General features: G+C 40.7%; 1 protein-coding gene across 12 annotated transcripts in view; it reads left to right on the top strand.

The window, feature by feature from the left end:
• MAST2 (microtubule associated serine/threonine kinase 2) overlaps positions 1 to 25,955 on the top strand; it is a 391,471-nt gene that overhangs the window by 261,769 nt on the left and 103,747 nt on the right. For all 12 annotated transcript variants that reach the window (XM_048862155.2, XM_048862154.2, XM_048862150.2 and 9 more), the window contains one exon: positions 15,876 to 15,967. In XM_048862155.2, coding sequence (XP_048718112.2) covers positions 15,876 to 15,967 — 92 coding nt within the window. The remainder of the gene's footprint in view (positions 1 to 15,875; positions 15,968 to 25,955) is intronic.

The raw sequence follows: 25,955 nt of genomic DNA, 5'->3' as shown, positions 1-25,955 counted from the left end.
TAGAAACCACATGACAGGAATTGAGGAGCTCTAGATCCTTCACTGCTATTGGACTATGCATTTGTGTTGAGAGAAGTTCTTAATAGGATAGGTAGTTAGCCACATGAGAGTATTTGTTCTAAACATATCTGGTTTGTTTTTATGCAGGAAAGATATTAAAATCATGTTCAAAATAATAAATGTCTAGCACTTATATTGTGCTTTTATCTCCAAGCAATTGACAAGTCATCACATCATAACTATGAGAACTAGATAATTTTTACAGATGGCAAAATTGTAGCAAAGATCTTGTGACTTGTCCAAGGCTGTGTATTACATCTCTTAGATTGTAAACTGTTTGGGGCAGGGGGCTGTCTTTTAGTTCTGTGTTTGTATAGAATCTAGCCAAATGGGCTCCTAGATGCTACTGCAATACTGATATCAATTAATATGTCAGAGCCAGAATTAGAAATAGGGTTCTTGTCTCCACATCACTAGAGCATTCAGCTCTCAACTATGATATCCAGAATGGACTCTGATTACAGTCTACATGAGACTTTCCTAACATGTCATTTGGTCTCAAAAAGTCTGAGATTTTCCTGCAATTTTTTTGCCTCTTTTCTAAATATCCCATCTCCTTTATCCGTTGCAATGAGTAGTGCCTTTGCTCGGTCAGAAAGATGATGACCATTTCACTGGATGGAGCAAAACCTGTTTGATGGAGCTGAAGAGAACAGCCCCCAATAACTGGTATTGATGGGACACTGTGTAAGTGATTAACTCCAGCAGTCAGGAGTCTGCAAGGTAAACCAGTAATGTGTGCCAGCGTCAGGCCAGATGGCTACAGGAGAATGATAGAAGGCAGATATATTAGCCCTAGGTTAAGTAGGTCCCTTTTCCCTGGGTAAGGTGACAGGGAAGGTTCCGGAACTTTATGGAAACAATTAAGGCAGGCTGATTAGAACATCTGCAGCCAATCAAGAAGCTGCTAGAATCAATTAAGGCAGGCAGGCTAATCAGGGCACCTGGGCTTAAAAAGGACCTCACTTCAGTTTGTGGTGCATGCGAGGAGCTGGAAGCAAGAGGCGCAAGAAGCTGAGAGTGAGAAGGCTTACTGCTGGAAGACTGAGAAGTACAAGCATTATCAGACATCAGGAGGAAGGTCCTGTGGTGAGAATAAAGAAGGTGTTTGGAGGAGGCCATGGGGAAGTAGCCCAGGGAGTTGTAGCTGTCACGCAGCTGTTACAAGAGCCACTGTAGACAGCTGCAATCCACAGGGCCCTGGGCTGGAACCTAGAGTAGAGGGTGGTCCCGGGTTCCCTCCGTCCCCCAACTCCCTACTTGTTACCGGAGGAGTTGACCTGGACTGTGGCTTCCACCAGAGGGGAAGGTCTCTTGCCTGTTCCCCGGTCCACTAGGTGGATCAGCAGAAACTGCGGGGATTGTTCTTACTCTTTTTTCCCCCCATTCTGGCCAGTGATGAGATTATCTGAGTGAACGGTAGATTTGAGCCACAAAAGTGGCCCAATTGAGGGATACTGTGAATCTCCAAGGCGAGCAAAATCCGCCAATAAGCGCAGGACCTACCAAGGTAGAGGAGGAACTTTGTCACAAATGTTATTGGCTGGGCAAAGTCATTCCCTACCTGAAGACCAGGAATAATCAGCCTGTAATATGCGGGGCCTGTAGATTTTTGAATTCATTTTGGAGGAGGTAGAGGGTTGTTTTTCATTCACTAGTCGATGATTTGTTTCCAATAATTTGTTTCCTTGGAGCAATAATGTGCTGGCATTAATCTAATCCTGACAATATTTTAAATTCAGTGAAATGTGATAGTGTTTATGAAGTTGGAGAAAACATTTTCATATGATTCTATTTTGTGGTGGAAGTATTCAGACTCTTTGGCAAATCATCTCCTGTTAGCATTCATACTCTCTGTTGAAGGGGTTTGGTTGCAAATCATAATGATTGCATGAATATTAATGCTATGGTTTTCAGCAAAAAAGATACTAAATCCTTTTTTTATTTGAATACTGTACCAAATGAAAATGTTTATCACATTACTGTAGGTTCTAGTTATTTAGCATATGTAGCATACCTGTTGAAATGTTGCAAATGATTAAATTGTGTGGATCTGAACACCCTTTACATGAATGTTCTTGGTTGTTATCCAGTATGCAACAATATTAAAATTCTCATACTCCCAAGAGAAACTGAAGCTCTATTAAGCCAGTCTGATTCTGAGATTATTTCTGAAAAGCAAACATGAGACTTTGCATTTTTAATGATGCACTGTTAGAGTAAAAGTAGATTTACTAAGACTTTTAAAACTGTGATTAGCTAATAAAGGGGTGGTTTATTTACATGTAAGATTTTTATTTGATTTTTAAGAAAATTATATTATTAAAATGAACTTTCCATTTTCTACATGATACTGCTTAGAGTGACTTCTGTATGAGCATATTTTGATAGGCAGAATACTTTTATACATTAATACAGTTTCATATCTGGAAAACTTACTATTTTAATATATAGCTTGTAAGATAGATGTTCAGGATGCATCTGTGTAGGGTGTTTCAAAAACGTTAATATAATTTTTTTCAACCACATAAATTTATACTACGTAATGGGCGGAGGGATAGCTCAGTGGTTTGAGCATTAGCTTGCTAAACCCAGGGCTGTGAGTTCAGTCCTTGAGGGGGCCATTTAGGGATCTGCGGCAAAAACTGGGGATTGGTCCTGCTTTGTGCAGGGGGTTGGACTAGATCTCCTGAGGTTTCTTCCAACCCTGATATTCTATGATGATTTTGCGAAGTGACATGGACAAAAAATATTTCAAACATTTAAAACAATGTAAGCTAACTGTCATTTTGTGAGACTGATTTTTTGACTTCATATTTTGTGGCATACAAACCTGAAAATATAATTAATCATTTATGAGAACTGCTGAAAAGAGACCTACTTACAGAGCTAATTACTGTATGTGAAGCTTTCCAAATTTGGAAAATACAGGTGGAAAATGGAAAATAAAAATATCTAGTCCAACTTTGAGGGTTTGGCTTGTTAAACCGCCCCTCTAAGAAATCCAAGGGTAGTGTTTTGTATTTTTCTTATTATATACTGCATATTGTGACTCTTCTAAAGACTTTCAATTTCTCTTCCATGAGTTTATTTGCTTCCTGAAATGAAAAACAGAAGATGGGGTTATTGCAGGAGGGGGATGGAGAGATTGTATGCAGAATGACAGAGGATAACGTGGGTTTTGATTTGTGTTGAGAATGGCTATCCTCTTCATTGTAATTCACTGTGACATTTGTTTCATTTGACTTGGCAGAGTTCTTCCTCTATTATTAATAATTCAAAAGGTCTAGACTGTACGGAGTGGATGGGGCAGGTGTGCAGCAACTAGAAACATTGGGCAAGTTCGACATTAATTAGCTGACGGTTTTTAGCTTTTCCTTTCGCAGTTCCGAGAGATCCTTTTCAAGACACAGAATCACCTCACAAGTTAGAACTTGTTTTCTAAATAAGAAAATGAAAAAGATTATGTAAAAATCAAAACAGTATTTTAGATGAAAATTTGCTTTTAATGGAGAGAACAATGAACATTCCTTATAGAAAAATAAACAAATGTTCTAGGTGTCTTAAAACAGTGTGCTTTATAACCTTTGCATTGTTAAAGACTTATTCTCTTCAGCTGGTATATTCATTCAGATGCTGAAACATGTGGACTGGTAACAGAAGTAAGTGTGAACTCCAAGAACATCTGGTCTTGTATTACTGTAACCCTTTAAGCACAGAAATGTTCTCAGATCTTCACTATTGGGTGCATTGCCTACTGAATGTATAGCTTTTGCACTTAAGTGCAGTTATCTTTATTCTCACTGTTTCTCTTCCTTTGCCTCTTAACAAGAAAAAGTTCTTCCTTTCTTCCCTCCCTCTAGCTGAGCACTCGTGCAAAAGTGCAGCCTAAAGCTGCATTGCCTGACAACGATATCTTGTATTTCCAATTCTTGTCTGTCAGATGTGCAGCTGCTTTCACAATCATATATAGAACTATCTTAATTTATGGTTAGACAGAAGGACACACTGTAGTGCACCTTATGTGATACTTTGTTTTCTCTTGGGGAGTGTGGGGGAAAGGCTCCAGCCAATCTGGTAATTGGTTGCTTCCCCTCTGTTTAAATAGGTAGCTGTACCAATCAGCTGACAGAAGACTATAGCGCCACTCCCCACAGGGACAGAATAGTACCCAGAAAATCCTCCCATGCTGGGACCCTGGAGCACCAGCACCCCCTGCGCCTTCCAATTCAAGGCATCTCATCAGATGGTTTTCCATGCTGAGACTGAGGGCATCACAGTTCTTGACACTTCAGTTCCCCCTCCCTTTATGGACAGTGGAAAACTGAGTGGTCTTAGCCAAGGATCGTTCAGTTCTAGATCAGTTCTGTGAAAAAATCCTTTATTCTGTTAGAGGCTACCTTTCTTCTCAGACTGTGGGGATGGAAAATGACTTAGTCTTTAAAAAAAATAAATGGTATGACGGTTCAGTATTTCCCTCGGTGCTTGTCATTCTTTCCTTTGGATTCAAGATCATAGAATCATAAAATATCAGGGTTAGAAGGGTCCTCAGGAGGTCATCTAGTCCAACCCTCTGCTCAAAAGCAGGACAGAAGATGTGTGCAGCAACCTGGAAGCTGAGTGCTACAATTAAAAACGAAGCTAGAGCTCATTGTCTTTGCCAGCCGGCGTATATGAGATACCACCAGAGACTTGATTAGGAGACTGGCTCAGGTGACGATGGCAGGCAACATTCCAGCTCATCAGTTGCCTCAAGTTTCAGCCATCCTCAAGCTATTGGGAGTTAAGAGAGCTTTCCCTGAGGACAGGTTATCCCAAAAACGCCTATGGCAAAGTTTCTTCCTTGGAAGGAGCCGGTTCTGGCCCCTGTCAGAGGCACTATACTGGACAAGATTGCTCACTGACCCCACCCAGTATGGCATTGCCTAAGTTACTATCAGTGTACACCTGATGAGGACATTGAATATTCAGATCAATTGGCTCAGCAGAGAACTGTTGTATCAGGCAAATGGGAGCGATCCCAATGAGTTTGCCTAAGAATTTCTAGTTGCTAGAGGTTTCTAGAAATAGATCCAATTGCTAAGTGAACAAACCAGAAAGGTATCAAATTCCCAAGTAATTTCAAGGAGCTGGGAGCTGTCATCACAGGGAAAAAGGGGCAAACACCCAGCCCTGCCCCTTCTTGGAAATCAGCATTTGGGAAAGGGGTCTTCAGGTTGGAGGTGGAGTCAGAGTGGAAGGGGGGATAGAGAGAGGGAGCAGAGGCTGGGCTAGGGGAGGCAGGAGTGGAGTGGGGGAACTACCAAGTGTTGGGGCAGTAGGTAGAGGCAGGGGCAAATGGCAGACAAGAAGGTAAGGGGTAATAGTGGGGAGGGGAGGCAGCTGATCAAAATGAACTAACTTGTTTGTGTGGACCCTGCTGCCACACTTCAACAGTTTATTGCTGTGCTTTGATCTCGTCCTCTTTGAAACAGGACTAAATAAAAGCGAACTAACACACTATTCATGTAGACCCTGCTGCCACCCATTAGCTGTTTTAGTTTGCTTTGATCTAATCCTGTTTCAGAGGACTAGATCAAAGCAAACTAACAAACAGTTAATGGGTGGCAGCAGGGTCCGTATAAATGGCAGAAGTCACGGTTCTGTGACGGTGACCTTTCACAGTAGAGTTGAAATAAATGGCAAAATTAATGGATTTCGTGACAGTGGTGACCACTATGACAGAATCATATCCATAGAGATCACCTAGATGGCTTTAGGTTTGGGCCCTATAATGCTATGTACTGTATGAAGACAAAATGTAAAGGTTGACCCTGCCCCAAAGAGTTAATCTAAGTAAAGACAAGAGTGAACAGGTAGATATAGACAGATGAAGCACAAGGGAACACTGCAACAGTATCGGTCAGCATGATCGGCAGCGATCTCAGCACATCAGCTTACTAGCCATTGTCAAGTGTTTTGTAGGCACTGTGGCACAGTAGAGTTTTAAAGAGGACACTGAGGTTGTTTTATGGTTGTTTTCAAAGAGCTCCTCCCACACATGAAAGAGCAGAATAGAAGAAAGCAAGAGGGTGGTTGATTGAAAATGTTAAAAGTAGGCAATGAAGGCTGGCATCACTGAAAGTGAAGACAAGTAGTTTGCATTTGATGCAATGGAGAAAGGGGAACCAGTGGCTGGATGCAAAAGGAAAGAAGATGTTGTTAAGGCTATGAGCTAGGAATATGATCTCTGCACTTCACAACAGTGTTTTGAAGGCTATAAGGGGCAAGGTTGCATTTGCTAAGGCCAAAGAAGAGGATGTTTGAGTAGTTGAGACACAAGACGATAAAAACCTGGATGAGAGTTTAGCTGTGTGGATGCGGAAGAAAGGCTGTGTGTTAGAGATGTTAAGCGGGAACTATCATCAAGATTTAGACATAACCTGGATGAGAGTATCTAAAGAGAGGGTCAAGTCAAAGATGGCACCTGGGTTCCAGACCTGAGTGACAGGGAGGATAGTGGTGTTGTCACAGTGATTGAGGGGATTTCGGGGGGGGGTGGAGATTAAAGCTCTGCTTCTGTTCAAATACAATTTCCTGCTCTGCTACAAGCTTCCTGTGTAACCTTTGGCACAGATTTGTATAGGTGTTTAAGCATTGCTCTGCTCAGCACGGCAAAGCCTATGTGACTTAGGAGCCTGTTTCATTTTAAAAAGTGACTTGGGCACTCAGCAGCCTAAGTCCCATTAACTTTCATTGAGACTTACACTCCTAAGCATCCAAATTGCTTAAGATGCTCTCCTGGTCTACACTACGGCGTTAGATCGACATATGGCACATGAGGTCGAATTTATAATGTGCATGTCTACACTGCTGAACCATTTCTGCCGACCTAAAGGGCTTGTAGAATTGACACCTGTGCTCCACCTTGGTGAGAGGAGTAGTGCTAGAATCGACCTTCCTGGGTCGAAGTAGGGGTAGTGTAGACACAACGCTGTGTAATTCGACGGGTTTGGCCTCCAGGGGGTGTCCCAGAGTGCTCCAATGTGACTGCGCTGGACAGCACTTTCAAATCCACCGCACTTCAGCAGGTACACAGGAAAAGCCCCAGAAACTTCTGAATTTCATTTCCTGTTTGATCAGCATGGAGAGCTCACCACCACACCTGACCATGCCTGCCCAGGGCCACAAATGTGCTCCAGTGTGATCTGATTGCTGTGTGGGGACAAGAGTCTGTGTAGGCAGAGCTCCGAACCTGCAGAAGAAACTCTGACTTCTATGCCAAAATCACACAGGGCATGGGGGGAAAAGGCTACACCAGGGACACACAGCAGTGCCGCGTGAAAATTAAAGGAGCTCAGGCAAGCGTACCAGAAGACAAGGGAGGTGAACCAGTCGCTCTGGTTCTGAGCCACAGACATGCTGCTTCTGTGAGCCCTTAGACCTGGGTTATCTTTGCTATTCATTGCTGTCTCTGTTCAGTGTTTGTTAGCATAATAAAAATGCATGAATTGAGGACAAGAAGCTCTTTATTCACTATGCACTCTGTGGTTGGTGGGGGTTTAGTTTACAGGTGGTACATGCAAAAAAGGGAGTAACTTGATAAGGAACAACACAACTGTCACATCAGTGTTGGATCATTTATTAAACTGGTTTTCAAAGCTTCTCGGAGACACAGTGCACCTCGATGTGCTCTTCTTATTGCCCTGGTGTCTGGTTGCTCAAAATGTGCTGCCAGGCAATCTGCCTCAACCCCCAACCCCACCAGAAACTTTTCCCCCCTTCTTTCACAGATATTATGGAACACATAGCAAACAGCAATGGCAATGGAAATATTGCTTTCGCTGAGGTCTAACCTAGTGAGTAAACAGCGCCAGAACCCCTTTAAATGTCCAAAGGCACATTCTACCACCATTCTGCACTTGCTGAGCAAATGGTTGAACTGCTCCTTACTGCTGTCCAGGTTGCATGTGTACGGCTTCATGAGCCACGGGAGTAAGGGGTAGGCTGGGTCTCCAAGGAAGCTATTGGCATTTCAACATCACCAACGTTAATTTTCCTGTCTGGGAAGAAAGTTCCTTCTTGCAGCTTTCTGAAGAGACCGAAGTTCCTAAAGATGTGCGCGTCATGTACCTTTCCTGACCATCCTGTCCATAAAATGGCCCTTGTTATCCACTAGTGCTTGCAACACCATTGAGAAGTACTGCTTGTGGTTTATGTACTCTTTGGCAAGATGATCTGGTGCCAAGATAGGGATGCACGTTCTGTCTATTGCCCCACCACAGTTAGGGAACCCCATCGCGGCAAAGCCATCCACTATGTCTTTCACGTTTCCCAGAGTCACTGCCCTTCTTAGCAGAAGTGAATTGATTGCCCTGGATACTTGGGATCACAGCAGCCCCCACAGTAGATTTACCCACTCCAAACTGATTCCCGACTGTCCGGTAGCAATCTGGCATTGCAAGCTTCCACAGGGCTATCGCCACTCGCTTCTCAACTGCTGTCAGAGCAGGTCTCATTTTGGTATTTATTCGCTTCAGGGCTGCGGAAAGCAATTTGCAAAGTTCCATGAAAGTGGCCTTACGCATTCGGAAGTCATGCAGCCAGTGCTCCTCATCCCATACCTGCACAACTATGCAGTCCCACTAGTCTGTGCTTGTTTCCCGGGCCCAGAGCGGCGTTCCAGTGTGTCAACAAGCCTGGCTACCGCTGCCAGCATGTGCGAATTGCTCCATTCCATGGCTTCCAGCACGGCTATTTGCGTTGCATCACATTCTTCCCGTGGCGGCTCCTGGCTAGGCTCTGCAAATACTGCAGGATGATGCGCGAGGTGTTTGCGATGCTCACATCAACAGCGTACAGCTGAGCAGGGTGCATGCTTGCCGTGCTGTGGTGTCTGCACGAGTAACCCAGACTTAGGTGTGAAAATGATTGTTTGCTGTTGCTTTCAGGGACAAGAGGGAGTGAGGAAGGAGGCATTTGCATCATGGGAGGCTGACAGTATGTACCCAAAACAACTTGTGAAAATGTTTTTGTCCCATCAGGCATTGGGAACCTAACCCAGAATTCCAATTGGCAGCAGGAACTGTGGGATAGCTGCCCACAGTGCATCACTCCGTGAGTCAATGCTAGTCATGATAGTGAGGATGCGCTCCGCCGACAGAATGTGCATAGTGGGGACATGCAGCATCGACTTTGTAAAATCGGAGACTAAATGTCGACTTAAATAAATTGGACCTAATTTTGAAGTGTAGACGTGCCTCTGACACCTAAGTCACTTATGTCTTGCATTGCTGAGTGGAGCAGTGCCTAAATACCTTAAAAAATCTGGACTTTAGTTTCTCTTTGCCTCAATTTCTACTCTGTACAGTTGGGATAATAGTAGTTCCCTAACTTACAGGGGTGCTGTAAGGATATGTTCATTCCATATTGTGAGATGCTCAGGTATATGGTAATAACGGCTATATAATTACCTAAGGGCACAGATGCTGATTTTATTTTTGCTGGTGGGTGCTCCTCTCTGCCCTCTCCCTTCCCATGCGAGTGGTGGGCTGGGCCTTAGGGGTGGGGGGATGCCTGGGGCGGGGCCTGGGGGGAAGAGGCGGAGCGGAGCGTGGGTGGAGCAGGGGGCAGGACCACGGCCCAGGTGCTAGGGCCAGCAAAAGATTAATCTGTCCCTGTGGGTGCTGAGTACCCCCTATTTTTTTTTCAGTGTATGCTTGAGCTGCAGAGCACCTATGGAGTCGGCACCTATGCCTAAGGGTACGTCTACACTGCATAAAAACAAAACAAACAAAAAAACCCCACGGCAGCAAGTCTCAGAGTCCAGGTCAACTGACTTTGGCGGCTCATGCTACAGTGCTAAAGATAGCAGTGTAGACATTCCTGCTGGAGCTGGAGACCAGGCTCAGAGACCACCACCTGGCCAGGCTGCAGCCGCAGGAGGAAACTGTATATTGCTATGTTTAGCCCCATAGCAGGAGCCAGGGGGTTACTGCTACCTAGATTCAGATTATTGAATGAGTTAGAAGTGGAAAGGGATTTCCCTTATAGGTAAATAGGGTTTCTGCAATGAAGCATTCAATAGTCTGGAACCCTCCGAGGCCTTTGTATGTATGCTCATAAATAACTAGTTGTCACACTTTTTATTTACAAACAAATTAGAATTTTATAAATTTTTAAAACCAATGAAATTTTACAGTCTTAGTCTGATTGGAGACTTGCAGTGTTTATTTGGTTTACTTCTTTAGTAACCTGCAAGCAAGTTTCACTTATGAGGATTTGTGTGGTTGGTGTATGTATCGGATAGATGCACGCAAACACAAGTTTCTCTTTAATGGAGACAAGCAAACAGGCTGGACTGAATGAGTGTTTGTAAGTTAGAAGGTAGTTCTAGGAAGCCACAGCTACACAATGGGAAAGATAAGACATATTCATTATATAAATGTGTGTGATATGGTAGTCTGTAAAGTATCAAATCTACAGAATGAACAATAGCAATGTTTTTCAGTTTTTCTGGGGTGGGCAACTCTTAAACTATTCTTGAATGTGAAAATAATCACTTTGAGTCAGATGCTTACTTGTTCTTATCTATTTTGAAGTACTAATTATTCCTGTTGTCAGTTCTATCAAAGCTTACAAAATTGCTTCCATCTCTAAATTATTATAATTAAAGCTATAACTTCCATATCTAGTTAACGTTGCCATGCAGCTGGTGCTTTCATTAATGTACAGATTTCAGATTTGACTATTTTGCTCCATTGTGAACAAAAATTCTTAAATATTTGTTTTCATCTTCAAAATGTCTGTTTCTCATAAAAAGAACTTTTTGTGAAATATGTCAACAAAAGACATTTAAAGATCTTGTCTGAAAGTTGCTTTTAAAGACAGAGGAAAATCCAGTTAATAATTAACCTTGGTTTAATGCTGTTTATTGTTCGGGTTAGGCAAGACAAGTGATCAGGGATATCTTCTGCAGCTGCATTTAATTCTAAAATATGGATTCCATTTAGTAGGCATGACTCTACTGTACGTCAAATATTGAGCCCACTTGTTGGATTTCTGGAATGAAATCTGTTCCTAAAAGTGGTAGTACTTGAAAAGCGGCAACAGGTTTGCCAAGCTTGTTTTAAAAAACTGGGTTTATGTAAAGAAATCACTAGTTAGAACACAGACTTTTATTATAACCCTTAATTCTTCTATAAAAGAATTAAGGGTTAAAATAGAAATCTGTATCATTTTTTTTTGACAAGTGTACTGAAGTTAGAATTTTGCCATAGCCTATTCAAAGTTTCATATAGTTGGTGTAAACTTTTGTCTGCTATAGATAACTTTTTCTGTTCAATCTTGCATTGGTAAGGAGATAGACTTGAATAAGTTGGCAGTTTCTCTTTCATCTCTAATATCTGTGATTCTAAGGTACTATTTAACAACAATTAATATATTTATTTATTCTCTCATCGGCTTTTCCGTGGTACTCATTCCCATAGAGTAAACTCCTCACCGACATTAATAAATTTGCCTCACGGTACCTCTGCGAGCAAGAGAGAGCATGAGTGAATTTTGGTGTTAAAATTATTTGATGATTGATTTTTATTGTAGATCACATTGAAACTGAAATATTCATTGTTTTCATTTCAGCCAGAAAGTAAATACAAAACAAGGGGTATTAGTCTATTTTTATAGAGGCTTGGAACAAAATGACTCAAGATTTGTTAGTACTGTATGTTACTGGTTCAAAACCACTAAGATTGCATATAGCAATCAGGTACTTTAACAAACGTTCTCATAAATTACCTTGGAAGAAGAGTGTCTAACTACAGATCACATGTCAGAGAGTCCAAAACTAGTGTCCAGTTACCCAGTCCAAGTCCAATGTCCTGCAGTGTTCAATTTCAAGAATGCGCTTAGAGTATTTTAGCACATGTAACAAATGTTATTTTTACTGCAGGGAGAGCAGTTAACTCTAGAAATAGTTTAAATGATATTTTCATGGTGTCCGTAAAGGTATTGTTACAAATCTCTCAACATAACTAACTACCAGTTTATTGTGTCTGGTGGTAAATAATTGGGATTTTTAATTTTTTTTCTAGATCTGGAATAATTTTTGGCAATACATAGTTTTTGCCAAGAATATAGTGTGTGCAGTCCAAGTAGTGTGGTGTGCAAAGAGCCAATATAGCTGACAGCGGTGGTAGTCTGAATTTGACAGGATTCCAAATATGTTTAGCATGTTAGTTCTCTATTGCACAAATCTATGGGAACAGAGAAATCCTGTAGTAGTAAACTACACCTTGTTTAAATTAAAGCAATGTAGGTGTAAATTTTCAGCCATAAGGGGTATCTAGGTAACATCTGTTGTTATCAAAGTTCACATCTTGGGTTGAATTGTGAAAGCAGGACAGGGTGAGGTCAAAGGTAGGGGATAGTTTGGCTAGTCTTTTCATGGGTTTAATTAAAATAATTAAGTAAAAGTAATTATTGGCTTATAGTCAAGTTATAAAACTCAGTGTATGTGAGCACTGGGTGAGTTCTTTCTTTCTTTCTTGTTAAAATACTCAGAGGCATGTAGAACTAATCTGAGTCCTGTAACCATCTGACTTCTAATTTTGTAAACGTCATTCCTTTTCCCTCCTGTTTTTGTTGCTGTATTCTGTCATGCCATATCTTATGTTGTAAGCTCTTTTGGGCAGGGAAATGTCTAGCACAGTTTGGAGAGTTTATAAATAGTAAAGAGTTTAAGGCCAGAAGGGACCAATTAGATCTAGTCTGACCTCCTGTATATCACAGGCCCTTAAACTTCAGTTACCTCTATACTGAACCCAATAACTTGTTTGATTAAAGCCTATTCTCTGGAAAGACATTCAGTCTTGATTTGACGGCATCAAGAGATGAAGAGTACATGTCCCTTGGTATTTTTTCCCAATAATTAATCACTCTGTGTTCAAAATGTGGGACTAATTTGAATTTGTCTGGCTTCAGCTTCCAGCCACTGGTTCTTGTTATGCCTTTCCCTGCTAGATTAAAGAACCATTTTATCGCTCTGTATTTTCTCCCAGGAAGGTACATAAACACTGTAATCAAGACACCTCTCAAACTTACTTTTGATAAGACGAACAGTTACAGTGAAAGGACTGACTTCAAAAGCTCTAAGGCATTTTCTCTAGCTCTCAAATAATTTGAGGCTTTTTTCTGTATCCTCTCCAATTTTTCAACATCCTTCTTGAAATGTAGACACCAGAACTGTAGGCAGTATTCTAGTACTGGTCTCATCAGTGCCATGTATAGAGGTAAATCATCTCCCTACTCCTGCTCACTGCTTCCTTGCTCATATAACCAAGAGTTGCATTAACCCATTTGTGCCTCAGCATTGCCCTGGGAGCTCTTGTTGACGTGCTTGTCTGCTGTGACCGCTAAACTCTGTTCAGAGTCCCTGCTTTCCAGGACACAGTCACCTGTTCTATAGGTATGGCCTTCATTCCTTGTTCCTCAGTGTATAACCTTGCACTTGGGGCTGTATGAAAGCACATTTTGTTTGATGGACCCAGCTTCCTGAGTGATCCAGATGTCTCTTTGACTGCCTTTCCCTCCTCATGATTTACCACTTGCCAAACATTTGTCATCTGCAAATTTTAGTAGTTGTGATTTTATATTTAATTCCAGATCAGTGATGAAAATGTTGAATAGTGTAGAGCCTAGTACTGACCCGCCTAGAATCTGGCTAGAAATACCCCCATTTAATGTTTGCCTATTGAAAACTACTTAATATAATTTTCATATACAGTACTTCATATTAAAATACTTTGGTTGTGTTTACCATGGCAAGGGTTTATTATATTAAGTGTATAAATGTGATGCTTCTCTGCTATTAGTCTTTGAACTCAGTATTCTATTTCGTGTTCTACAATAATGGAACAGAGTAACTCAAGATGCCCATTAAGAATCTATTTATAAACTATGAGATTTTAAGCTTCTTGGGCTCATGCTGTTATTTTGCATACTATATGCAAAAGTAGCAATCAATTTTTCAATGGACTCTTGCTGAATAGTACTTAAATGTTAGTGAGGATTGTATTGAGTCAGCTGTATAATTTTCACAGAAATTTTAAGTACACTAAAGAGCTAAAGTGGCAGCTAATGGTGCTTCAACTTTACTGTGATTCATTGGCAGTCCAGTTGCGATTTTTTTCTGTTTTGAACATGCTCTAACTTCTGTTTTGAACAACAACCAGAAAAGCTTACCATGTTCAAATAAAAATTAATAATCAGCTACACGAATGGTCCTGCAACTGTAAAATAATTTTCCATTAAATTGTGGTAATTGGGAGTTTGATAATTGCTGTGTTCATTTTTGAGCTACTGCTGAAATGTAGTGTTAGACTAAGGGACCAGTGAACATTTCAGTATCTAATATTTTTGCAAACAGAGTTTGGAAACAATTATGTCAATGAGAAGCTTTGTATCATGTCTTTTCAGTGGTATACATTAACTGCTTATCTTGTTACAAGACACTATAAAATAATATCAATTTGATTATCGTTAATTTTTCTTTTTAATTTCCAACATCATTTTAGTAAACTCTATCTTGAGAACCACCAGAGCAAAGTAGAAATGCTTTATGATAACTGAAAGAGTCTTGGAATTCCAGTAGTCAAATGGCATTAATCTCGAGAAATTCGTGAGATTCCGCTGCTGAATTCATATCACAGTTGAATAGGAACAAAAACAAAGATGGTAATTACAATATGATTTTACAAACCAGTACCTCACAGTAAAAAATATTTCACTGGTCCATTACAATTGCTTTTAGGACTAATTAAACTTTTCCAAGAACTAGACCTGGTCCAGTGAGCAAAGGGAGTAAAACACTGATCTCTGGCAATAATCTGATTTTGAAACCCTCCAAAAGCAAGTAAATAAATAAATGTGCACGGGGTGCCAAATTAATTGGTGGAGTAACTCCACTGAAGTCAAAGGAGTTGCACCTGTTCAGAGTTTGGCCATGAAACTTTGCTCAATTCATGTTATTGTGGATGGGCATTGCAGCACTTGTAATGAGGACCCTTTGATTCTCAGGGTTTGTTTGGAACTCACCTTTGGATTTCCTTGCTTTGAAGGGTGAAATGCGACTTACATCTTCATACGCTCTTTGTAGTTTTGCTAACACTAAATTAAAAAGAAAATAAATACATTGGTCAGTATTAAAACTTTACAGATTTACCTTTTTCCTAATTAATATTACTGTGTTTTCTCATGGTATGATGAAATAGCAGTTGTAATAGATTTTAATATCTACCAATATAACATATAAAATAAATAATTTATAAATTGACATGGAAGTCCACACTAAAATGATGCAAACGTTTTACTGTTTGTGTTTTTGTGATATTAACAATTGACAAAGCATGAGAAGGGCGTGTGTTTCAGAAAGGAGTGGGAAACTATATTCACTGATCCAAACAGCATACAACACAGAATGCATTAATATCACTTCTACAGTGTATTATAAAATCCTGTTGTTGACCTAATAACTTTTAGCCCTGTGTACTTATTATTTATCTGGTTTCAGAGTAGCAGCCGTGTTAGTCTGTATCTGCAAAAAGAAAAGGAGTACTTGTGGCACCTTAGAGACTAACAAATTTATTTGAGCATAAGCTTTCTTGAGCTACAGCTCACTTCATCTTCAGACCCAACTTCAGAATTCAGTACATGAGGAAATGTGAAGCCAAATACTGATCCTTGTCAGCAATAGAAAATCTTGCTGGTTCTTCCTAAAAATACTGTGGTCCTTTGTTTAAAATGGTTCCTCATCATTATTTCATTTCATTTCATTTCAGTTGTCGGACGAGCAACAGGAAGAGCTTGATTGTAACATCCAGCACATCTCCAACACTGCCACGACCTCACTCCCCGCTCCATGGGCATACAGGTAACCAGGGAACTGTGTTTTACGTGGGAATCGTTAGTAAAATTAATTCATTATTCGTTACCATTGACTGTGTCCATTTATATTATAAGGCAAATAAGCTATTCAGAACTCAGTTCAAAAAATTGTGTGTGATTCGTTAAATTCGTTTTCTTAACTTCACTGACTAAGGGGGATAGCATCTTTCACTTGTAACTAGATGTTTGTGCCTCACTCATCACCATGGTATCTGTGCCCTCCTCTGACACTGTAAATGATTTGGCCATATTGAGTGGGTACTCTTTTTTTAGATATAAACAAAATAACAATTAATAAAAATTGATTTTAGTCTGTGAAATGTAAAGAAGTCCTGGGCTCCCGTTCCCTTCATCCTGCCTTCTTCGTACATGGAATGACCTCTCATTCCAAGTGCTCCAGTCCTCCATCTTATTCTCCATCAAATCCCTCTGGAGAACTTACCCCTTAAACACTAGCCCTTATCACCCTAATCCCCTATTCTCCCCCAAAGAAATGTAAGACAAAGGGGACTGCTAGCTAACTGAATCTGCATTGTACTAGCAGCAGCTTGTGATTTTGGGCTCTGTATAGGGTTATAAACCAGTCTGGCAGAGGGCATCCAGGAGATGCCACGCAGTTAGAAATAGTGTCATCTCCCATATGACTGCATGGAGACTGTCAACAAAAGCTAACTTTTTAAAAGGTGGCCACTGTTGCTGTTTAAACATGACCAAATTGTAAAAGTGTTGCAAGTGAAATAATTTGAATAAAATGTAATGCTTGTTTGAACTTTCTTGTAATATCCTCTCGTAGTAACAATAGGAGATACTAGCTAATACTGCTTCGCATGCCAGAGATCACATTCCTTGAAGTAATAATGTTTCTTTGTGGTATAGATTTTAGAGTTTGTTTCCACTTCACTATTGCCAAGCCCAAGGGAGATTTCTTGTTTGCTCTAAAACTTTTGGTACACTGTCTTTCTTTTTCTAACAGCATCTGTTTTCCTGGCCTTAACTGTCTCATTTGTGTTTCTGGCAGCTATAGATTGCGACATGAGTATTGTTTTCGGTCTTTCTGTGGGTAGTTTTAATTACAGTTTCTGTTGTAGCAGTTACAAGTTTTAAAATATTTCATAATGGGAAGGCAGAAAGGGGAGTGTGAGGCTCTAGGTGCCCTGCTGTCTGTACTGAACATGCCTTTACTGTGCATACGAATCACCCTTCCCATTGAAGAGCCTTCTTGGTTGGCAGGTGAGCTCTCTCTTTGAATCATAGCAGGCCAACCTTTGCAGCTGCTACAGAGCCCAGATGCCTCCTCTCTTTGGTTCCTTCTGTGGAACTTTTCCAAGGATCTAGGAAACCCGAGAAAATAGCCCTCACCTTAGAAGGGAGGAAAATATGAAGGCACCCTCCAAGTATTAGATATTCCTGATCAGACAGGTATCCAAGATACTGCAATTCCAATCCCCGGCCACAGACAAAAGATGAAAAAAGATGACTCCTTTTCTGGAAAAGGTGACCGTGAGAGAGCCTTGTGAGTCTACTCTGAAGGGTTGGTTTTTGTTGTAAGAGGAGGCCCTGAAACAAACTTTTGTATCAGAGGCCCAGTCTGAGGCTTGAAGCCTGAACCAAAATACTTCCAGGCAGTGTTAAGCAAAGCCTGGCTGTGAGCCAGAGGCAGGTCCCACTCACAGAAGTTGGCAAGAAAAGGTTGTTAGAAGCACGTGCACACACATACGCATAAGTGCTAATGAGAAGAACTTGCGCCAAGACGGCATCAGAACACTCCACAGACATAACAAGGAACAGGCAGGTGCATCTTAAAGACAGGGTCAAAAGGACAACATGATGGGTAGATTCGTTTGACCTATGATGAGTAATCTGTCCTGCAACTGTATAAAAGTAGGTCCGGGAGCGACTTCTTTGTCCAGCCTAGGGGGCAGTGGAGTGTTCCGCCGCTGACTGAGCTGCATCCATTGCCGGGGGCACATGTTCGTAGTATGCCCTGTAGAGTCTGTAGGGAACTTTTACTGCGCTTTGTCTGACAATAAACCTGGCTCAGGTGCCTTTGTACCGTATTAGAGTCTGTGGTTTTTGGGGGTTCTCTCAGGGTCTGCTGTGTTAACTATCTGTGCAGAGCTGGGGCAGCACACAGAGGGAACATGCATGCAGCTGACTGTTCATCATTGAACCAGAACAGAGCACCACACCGATAGCTACCAACAACAGTTTTGACCCTGTCCTGGTGGGGAAACTCCAAAGGATAAAATAATTCTGCCAAGGAGCATGAATAGATTTCAGTAACATTCTGCAAACAACATGCTTCGTCTCTGCTTCCTTACTATAATATTATGTTTTTCAAGTGTTTGTCAACATGGATTTTGCTCTTGGTGACATGCGCCCATGTGTGTAAGGTTGAATTCTTTTGAATAGCAGTGTTGGTGGGGGCCACACCTGTGCCCTAGCCATCCTCTTGCTTCCCATAGTTGAAGGCATATGGGGTGGGATGGCTGCAACCCACATTCTGTTCTACATAAGTTTTTATATTGCGCTCATCACTATAGTATTGGAACACTTTCCAGTAGTGCAAAAGCACCATGGCTAACACCTTTACCACATGTCTATGAGAACATCTTTCCTGGTAGCCGTCACATCAGCTAGAAGAATAAAGGAGATCTGAGTCTTCAGGGTGGGCCCTCCCTAAACAGTCTTTCATAAGGATAGCTCACGAAAGCTTATGCTCAAATAAATTTGTTAAGTCTCAAAGGTGCCACTAGTACTCTTTTCTTTTTGCTGATACAGACTAACACGGCTACAGTGATCATTACTCTGAGTACTCATATTCCTATGCTAGGATTTAACTGATTCCATTTTAGTTATGGAAGTGTTCAACTAAGAAATGTGGCAGAGCTCCAACCTTGTCCCCGTGGGTCCCGGGCTTCCAGGTGATTTATGCTAGCTTCAGACACTCACTGCAGCCCTCCACATAGCCCTTCTCTCTCTCGGGCCAGGAATACAGTCAACTGAGCCCTTTTCATCATAAGCCAGCAATGGAGGTTGGTGAGAGAATTCCCACAGTCTCTGTTGCTCCTACGGCCTTATGCCAAAACAGTTTAGTCTCCTGTCCTGACAAGGGCCTGTTTTCCCCTCCCAGGAGGTGTTTCTGTAGTGGTGGGTTGGGGGGAACCCAGGCCCATCCTCTACTCCGGGTCCTGTCCCAGAGATCCTAATGGTAGCAGCTGTTGGCAGCCAACCTTTCACTGCCAGAGTTGCTACATTTCCCTGGGCTACTTCCCCACAGCTCTGCTGCTTCTCCCTTCTTCACCCTTACCTTAGGGCTCCCTTACCAATGACTTGAGGGTGTCTTCATTAACCAGCACTTCAACTGTACTTCCCCTCCTCTGGCTCCCCTCTGTCTGACTGGAGTGAGCCCTTTTATATTATCAGAGGGGCCTTAATTAGAGTCAGGTGGTCACATTAGCTTAGGTGGCCTCATCTGATGCTTTGCAGCTTAATTGGAGTCAGGTGTTCTCATTAGCCTGGAGCAGCCCCTGCTCTGGTCAATCAGGGAACAGAAAGCTGTTAACCCAGTGACCAGTATATCTGCCTTCTGCTACTCCTGTCCCTGTTGTTCATTATTTGTCCCCCGTAATTAATTGGTTTTCCAGGTCCTGTGGACCCCCCCCTTAGGCTGGGGGGGGATCCTTTAGCAGTGGGCGGGCTTTGCCCGCCCACTTCCTGGATCCCAATAAGGCTACTCTGCAGTACCCAACTTGCCTGGGTCTATCACAGAAGATACAAAAAGATGCCCCTGAAAATGTGAAATAAATATTTTTGTTTCGGTTGATTGCTATCTGACTGACAGAGGGCCCCAAACTCATAGATGTAGTCTGATGTCTATATTTTTTTGCGGGGGCAACTCCAGTCAGACCAGTGGGGCCATGCGTGGGGTATGTGGTGTGTGTGTGTGTGTGTGAAATTCTGTCTGTGCCTGAGGTTTGCAGTTGGGGGGGCAACCCTCTCTTGCCCCCTCCAAACTACACCCATGCCCAAACTATACAGTCCACATAAGTGTAGCCATATCACAGAAAACAGGCAGGAATTTTTTTTTTTTTGTTGGTGGGTGTACGCACAATAGAAGACAGTTCAATTCTCTCCTCCATCCCCTTTCTCCCAATCCACTCCCAAAATGAAAAGTTGGTCTTAGCTTTCTCATCATTATGTCAAATTTTCCTACACCAAGTTTTGTCAGAACCATGTGGCACACTGATGTCTAGAAACTAGAGTAACTAAACAGTGGTTTGTCATGTGTAATTACTTCAAGTAATCCTTTCCAATATGTGTTCCTATGTTGCATATTGGATTTAACATATTAATTAAAAGGATATACTTTGTAACCTCCAAGACTTACTGTAGAGAAAAGAAGGAGAAATTACTGGATAATAGGAGTTCTCTAAAGGTAGAATACTTAAGAGAGTCACCTTTCTCCCCAAGAAAGTTGTTTACCTGTAGACAAAGTCAGATTAATACTAGAGCTCTGTGTGTGTCATAAGTATTTCTCTTAAATATTCTAGGCAACTTTTGGAATGAAGAGGTCAGGCTGTCATGTTTGTTTGATTCATATTGTAACTGAACATGACAACCATGCCTGTGCACTTACACAGTTTAAAAAGCATGTAGTGAATGTCAAAGCATTAAAAAGGACCACTCTTAAATGGCCTTCACTGCACTGAAAACAAACTCTTCCCTAATATCCACTCTGTAATCTCACTTGCAAGCGTTAAACACCAACAGGAATACAAACAAGCTATGAAGGGTTCTTAGAAGGAATCATTTTACTAGGTGCCATGTACCACAAAATTAAATTCATCTCAAAACCTGAATCATAGAGGTACCCCTTGCTGGGATTTGCCAATGAGATCAGTGTGCGTGGCACAGTACAATCCATTCAGGAAGAGCTTTATTTTAACCATCCTTGATGTTGGAAAATGCATTTCCTTACATGTGAAACAGTATAAAGGGGGACTAGCTGAACTGGTGTTTGCCCGTCATTTGAGGATGCAGCAGCAAGTTCCTGATATTCAGAGAAGGGGGTTTCTGTGATTTTTTTTTTTTTTTTTTAAGGGTAAGACGGGGAAATGATGGATGCTGTGACTTCCCTGTGATCAGCTTCAGGCTCTGTTTTATTTACAAAGCAAGCAACCACTGAAAACTGTTGTTCTAGGAACTTTCATTGGCTGTTTCACCTGAGCGGTGTTCTGTGCAATACCATGTTTTGTTGTAAGCCTGCTTGTCTACCCCTGTGTGAGAGGCAATCCTATGAATATTATTGCCAGAGAACTCCATCTTCAAATACTGTTAATAGTTTGCTTTTAAGATACTATTTATTTAAAATCTTACTAATAAACTGTATTTGATTAGTTAACATAGTGCTCCATTTAATCTTCTAGCTCTACACCCTAGTTTGTTAAAGGTCAGATCTCTCTAATACAGGGAGTATTCCAAAAATATAGTACTTCAGATCATTAGCAGTGGCCAATTGTGCATATTTTTAAAAATTCAGATTAGTAGAATGAGGATTCTATTTAAAAAATGTATTGTAAAATTTTGGCAGAGGAGTCACGACAAGAAACATAATAGTGCATTATTAATGAACATATTGGAAAAATAAAATGCAGAAACCCTTTTGAAAATTGTGATAAGACCATATGAGTACAGATATTATAGCAGGACCTATTAGTACCATGTATAATCCTGACCTTTGTAATATTAGACTCGTGTTTAAGATTTTAAGCAGCGAAATGATAGCTACATTATAGTCATTTACTCTATTCCAGGGATTGTCACAGTCCCGTTGCACCTGACCCCTTGAACTCCCACAGAAAGCAAAATCAAACCAAACAACAAAACAGAGAACCCTGCATTAGAAACTACAACCACCTCCCTCCCCAAAAAATCAGAACAAATGCAAAACCCAGAATACATAACTTGAAGGTGGATTATCTGCTTTGAAGATGAAACCTTCATTCTGGAGAAGCCAGTCACAGCTCCGTAATTAAGACTGAATTGAATTTTGTCCTTAAGGGAGGGATTCATTCTCTTGATATCTATGAAGAATAGAGCAGAGTATTCTTCCCAAAAGTGCAGGATTTAGTGAGGTTCCTGAATGAATTTTCTGAAAACTTACAAGTAAATGTGCTTGTTAGTTATCCATTTAAAGTTAGTTAATATTTCTTTAAGAAATGTAGCACCCCGTGTCCACTTTTTTTGGGTTCCAAGTAATCTCAGCTCAAGCATTGTCTATCTATATAAAAACTGGCAGACAGGTCAATCTTGTGTAGATCATATGCAATGGGTAGTCTTTGAAAACAGACTGTTAGGATCAGTGGTAGTTTTTTCCATTATTTTTCCATATCTGAAAGTTTCTCCTTTAGCAGAAGCTCAAACAGAATGTTCTCCTTCAGACAAATTAATGAAGAATTTCCCTTTGTGAAAATAGTTGCATTCTCATAGCCCTACTGGCACTCAGGCCACAGGCTACACTCAGTTAGTACAGCCTTTTTCAAAATGTCCTCTATTTCTCATTGTTCCCAAAAGGACCAAAGTCACAGGCTGCCTTCAGTAACAACTTCTGCTGCTGCCTCCATTCACCTGCTCTTCTCAGTGCCCCTCTTTGCTTGCTGACAGAGGAGAGGGGAGTCATCTTCCCTAAGGGCAGCTTGATTTCACTCTCATTGGGAACAATGGGAGGCAAAGGGAGGCAATGCTAAAAAATGCTTTTACCAAAAATTGCTTACTTAAATGTCTCTGGAAACGTAGTCATTCTACATTTTACATTTATGAGCTGATTTTGAAATGCTTCAATAATTTCTCCTTCCCCCAGGCAGTTAGAGCTCTACTTATTCAAGGCCTTATCCTGACATTCACTTCACTTTCTTGAATACTGCAGGCATCTATTTCCCCATCAAAGATGGGGATATTTATTCTAGTAACTTTGATTACGCTAATGTTAAGTGCATGACTACCCCACACTTCACTTGGGGAGAGAAAACCCATATTAGTAGTAGTCCTCTTCTTCTAATTCATTGTAGAGCTTACCAACTAAGCGAGTGTCATTTAACGAGGCATTTTAATACTAGTAGGTTGGCTTTGGCTCACATTTGTCTTTCCTCTCCTTAAATAATTTAACCACGTGCAGTCAAATTATTTTTCAAACAGGACTGTATTAATGTGAACTAGAACTTTTTAGTTTGCGTCTGTAGTGCCCAGAGAGGAGAGTTTGCTCTGGTATTCTTATCCCATACTGTGAACTGCAGGTCAGGGTAGCCATAGTCCCAGTTTCCTAATAATGAAACATAGCTGAATCAGAGACTTATCCCATTTATCTTTAGCTTTAGCAATCTTTAGTATAATTAAAAACTTTAAAATTATAATCAAAATAATTTTGAGTAACTGAACAAATTGGGTAATGAGACTTTTTCAGATTTCAGTATTATCTATGTGGGAGTGCTAACACTTTTCAGTGTGCACAGTCTGGTACAGAGATACCACTAATTCCTTTGTATCCTGTTTTTCAGATTTATATGGCATATTTCTATCCAGACTCTGGGATTTTGATTAGGTCCCATGTGAGTTATTTCTAGTTCAAAAATGAAAAGCAATTAGTTCTTCTGCTCTACTCAAGTCTGGGTGAAGCTTTAAAGAAGCTTCAGGGAGAAGGGGAATTTCTACTTTCCTTTAAAAATTTCCCAGTACTATTGCATCTTCTGTAGTTGAAGGAATTTTAATAGGAGAAGCCTAAGTGTGTTGGTCTCACCCAGCAAAGATGATATAAACCTATTTATTCTGTGAGCAAAGGTATATTCTCCTGTTGCTCAAGGGTTAGAATTGCTGCTGTTGGATCTGAGACTCCTCACTCTGTCTCAAGTGGTGCTTTTACAAAGACTACTCATTAGATAAATCAACACACTGTTACAAGAATATTAATGATATAGTGTCATAAATATAAAGGGAAGGGTAACCACCTTTCTGCATACAGTGCTATAAAATCCCTCCTGGCCAGAGGAAGTCCTTTTACCTGTAAAGGGTTAAGAAGCTAAAATAACCTCGCTGGCACCTGACCAAAGTGACCAATGAGGAGACAAGATACTTTAAAATCTGGAGCGGGGGGAAACAAAGGGTCTGTCTGTGTGTGTGATGCCAGGACCCAAGCAGGAATGCAGGTCAGAACTCCTGTAAAGAGTTAGTAAGCAATCTAGTTAGATATGAATTAGATTCTGTTTTAAGTGGTTGATAAAATAAGTTGTGCTGAATGGGATGTATATTCCTGTTTGTGTGTCTTTTTGTAACTTAAGGTTTTACCTAGAGGGATTCTCTATGTTTTGAATCTGATTACCCTGTAAGGTATTTACCATCCTGATTTTACAGAGGTTTTTCTTTTACTTTTTCTTTAATTAAAATTCTCTTTTAAGAACCTGATTGCTTTTTCATTGTTCTTAAGATCCAAGGGTTTGGGTCTGTGTTCACCTATGCAAATTGGTGAAGATTTTTATCAAGCCTTCCCCAGGAAAGGGAGTGTAGTGCTTGGGGGGATATTTGGGGGGGGGAAAGACATCTCCAAGTGGGCTCTTTCCATGTTCTTTGTTTAACACGCTTGGTGGTGGCAGCATTAGGTCCAAGGACAAAAGGTAAAAGTTTGTACCTTGGGGAAGTTTTAACCTAAGGTGGTAAGAATAAGCTTAGGGGGGTCTTTCATGCAGGTCCCCACATCTGTACCCTAGAGTTCAGAGTGGGGAAGGAACTTTGACATATAGGAACGAACCTTTACATTTCCTGGGTATGGTCAAGGGAAAGGGAGTGTGGCTGAGTCATCCTTTCAGTTTGGCAGTCCCACAATGCCCTCACTGGCCCACAGACAGCCACTACTTCATTAAAGTTGCACCTACCCTACACAAACACGACATTCAACAAGGAGGCTGAAGGGCCTGAAAATCTCAGAGACTGCAATCATGTTGTACACCGTGCATAACTCATGTATTTTGAGTCCTGTCTGCAAAGCTGGAAAGCAAAAACTGCAATGACGAATGGCCTGCCATGCTGAGGAGCCCTAATTCTGAGACCATTCCATGACTCCCGCTTGGTTTAATAATAAGCTACACATCAAGTTTTCAGGCCAAATCGAAAATCAATTTCATATCCTCTATGAATGTTGTTAAGCAATGTGCACAGGGATTGCTGTTCATACATTTTAAATTCTTACACTTTCTAGTATTTCAGCTGATTTCCTAGATTTTTTTTTTCAGCTTTCCTACACTCTTGGTCCACCTGTTGATATGAATTCTCTACTAAATTAAAAGTTCTTGGCACCAAATCTTTTTCAGAGATCAAAGTTTCTTCAAAAAGTTAATTTTAATTGATGTGCATTAATTAAACCTAAAAATTAAAATAAAATTAGCACCTCTCTAATAATCCATTATAATAGAACAAATGAATTAGTGTATACAGTTTTGCATGTTACATTCTACTGCACATAGACATGTACTCAATCTAATAAGCATTTTTCACCTCAAATTTTATTTCATGGGCACACCACTTAAATATTATGCCTCTGTCAATAAACTGAAGGATAAATCACTTATAAACCCTGTTTTTGTTTTAAAAACTGGTCCCAGCATTAGAATTTTAGAGTAATTTACGTTTTAGTGTTCAAAAACCTTAAGCTTTGGTTTGGTTAGGTATGTAATACCCTCAATTAATGTCAGCTCTATTTTTAAAAACATTGGCTGAAGCTCTGTTTACCAGTAGTGCGTATCAGAAAAGGTCACATTTGCATGTGAATTTTGGATTAATATCTTTGATATCACTGAAGAACTTTAGCTCGTAATTAAATTTCTAAGCATTTGGAAAAAGGATTTTCCACTTTCTGTTTATTTTTAAAAGAATAGAATGTGCAATACTTCAGATATATGGATAGTTGAGTGATTGGCACTTCACCT

This window comes from Caretta caretta, chromosome 8 (genome assembly GCF_965140235.1).
Source record: "Caretta caretta isolate rCarCar2 chromosome 8, rCarCar1.hap1, whole genome shotgun sequence".
NCBI classification, from domain to species: Eukaryota; Metazoa; Chordata; order Testudines; family Cheloniidae; genus Caretta; species Caretta caretta.
This window is presented reverse-complemented; position numbering and strand designations above follow the sequence as displayed.